The sequence below is a fragment of the Eimeria mitis genome, genomic scaffold, assembly GCF_000499745.2.
Source record: "Eimeria mitis Houghton genomic scaffold, Emh_scaff1334, whole genome shotgun sequence".
In the NCBI taxonomy this organism is placed as follows: domain Eukaryota; phylum Apicomplexa; class Conoidasida; order Eucoccidiorida; family Eimeriidae; genus Eimeria; species Eimeria mitis.
The window spans coordinates 6687-7599 of NW_013568808.1; the positions used below are offsets into that span (position 1 = coordinate 6687).

Sequence of the window (913 nt, forward strand, 5' to 3'; positions counted from 1 at the left end):
CAGGAGGCGCGGGATTACTTAAGGATGGTGGCCAAGGTTCAGGAGGACCGACAGAAACCCCCACAAATCATGCTGTACTTTTCTGCGATCTCAAACCTGCGGCGGTGAAGGACTCGGCCCCCTTTGAGTAAGTTTTGGGCTTCTTCAGAGGCCTTCAAAGATGGGACTTTAGGAGGGATGTAGGCAAATTAGATACAAAAGCTGGGGATAACCCACCTGATGATGCGTGCTCCTGTGTGTTTCCTATTTTTTCAGTGAGGAGTATTTCAACGGACTTATAGAACGAACCACTCAATTAAAAGATATGACAAAAGACGACCTGAAGAATTCGGTTGGAAATGGCCCTGTAGCAACGGCCTCTACGATTCTAATTGCCGGTTTGGTTGCTACGCTGACAGCTGTCTCTGCCTAGGGTTCAACTTGCACTTAGCTGCTCAGGAAGTTGCCCCGTTTCCTCTTCAGCATTTGTACGCAGCACTTTGAAAACTAAGCTCGCCTTTATTGGCCTCTGTCTGTGAAGCTCCCCTTGCTGCATGAACAGCCGAACTTCAACTGCTGTTTCAAACAACAGACCCGAAGCAGCACAGAGGCAAAACGCAGCAAAGATATGGGGGGACGTCAGACTCTAGATTTTACACCCTGCGTTTACTCCGCCTCATACGGTGGTCTTGGTGTTTTTTTCAACTCGCAGTGCTTATGTCAGCCTTTCGTTTTGCCGTGAACGCTAACTATATTCCGAAACATAGCTATCCTCTAGTCAGGAAAACTGTTTGCTCGTGGTTCAGATGAACAGTTCACTTATTAACTGTCTTCAGATAGTTACTTGAACTGTTCATTTGAACCGCTATATTGTTTTCTCCGTATGTTTCATAGCCCCTGACGTGTTCCACTTATTAACTGTCTTCAGATAATT

General features: G+C 46.3%; 1 protein-coding gene across 1 annotated transcript in view; it reads left to right on the plus strand.

Annotated features, from left to right (window-relative positions):
• EMH_0034870 (uncharacterized protein) overlaps window positions 1–412 on the plus strand; it is a gene marked incomplete at both ends in the record, with an annotated part of 1446 nt that extends 1034 nt beyond the window's left edge. Inside the window, one exon of the mRNA XM_013494919.1 lies at window positions 256–412. Coding sequence (XP_013350373.1) covers window positions 256–412 — 157 coding nt within the window. The remainder of the gene's footprint in view (window positions 1–255) is intronic.
• Between the last annotated feature and the right edge of the window lie 501 nt (window positions 413–913).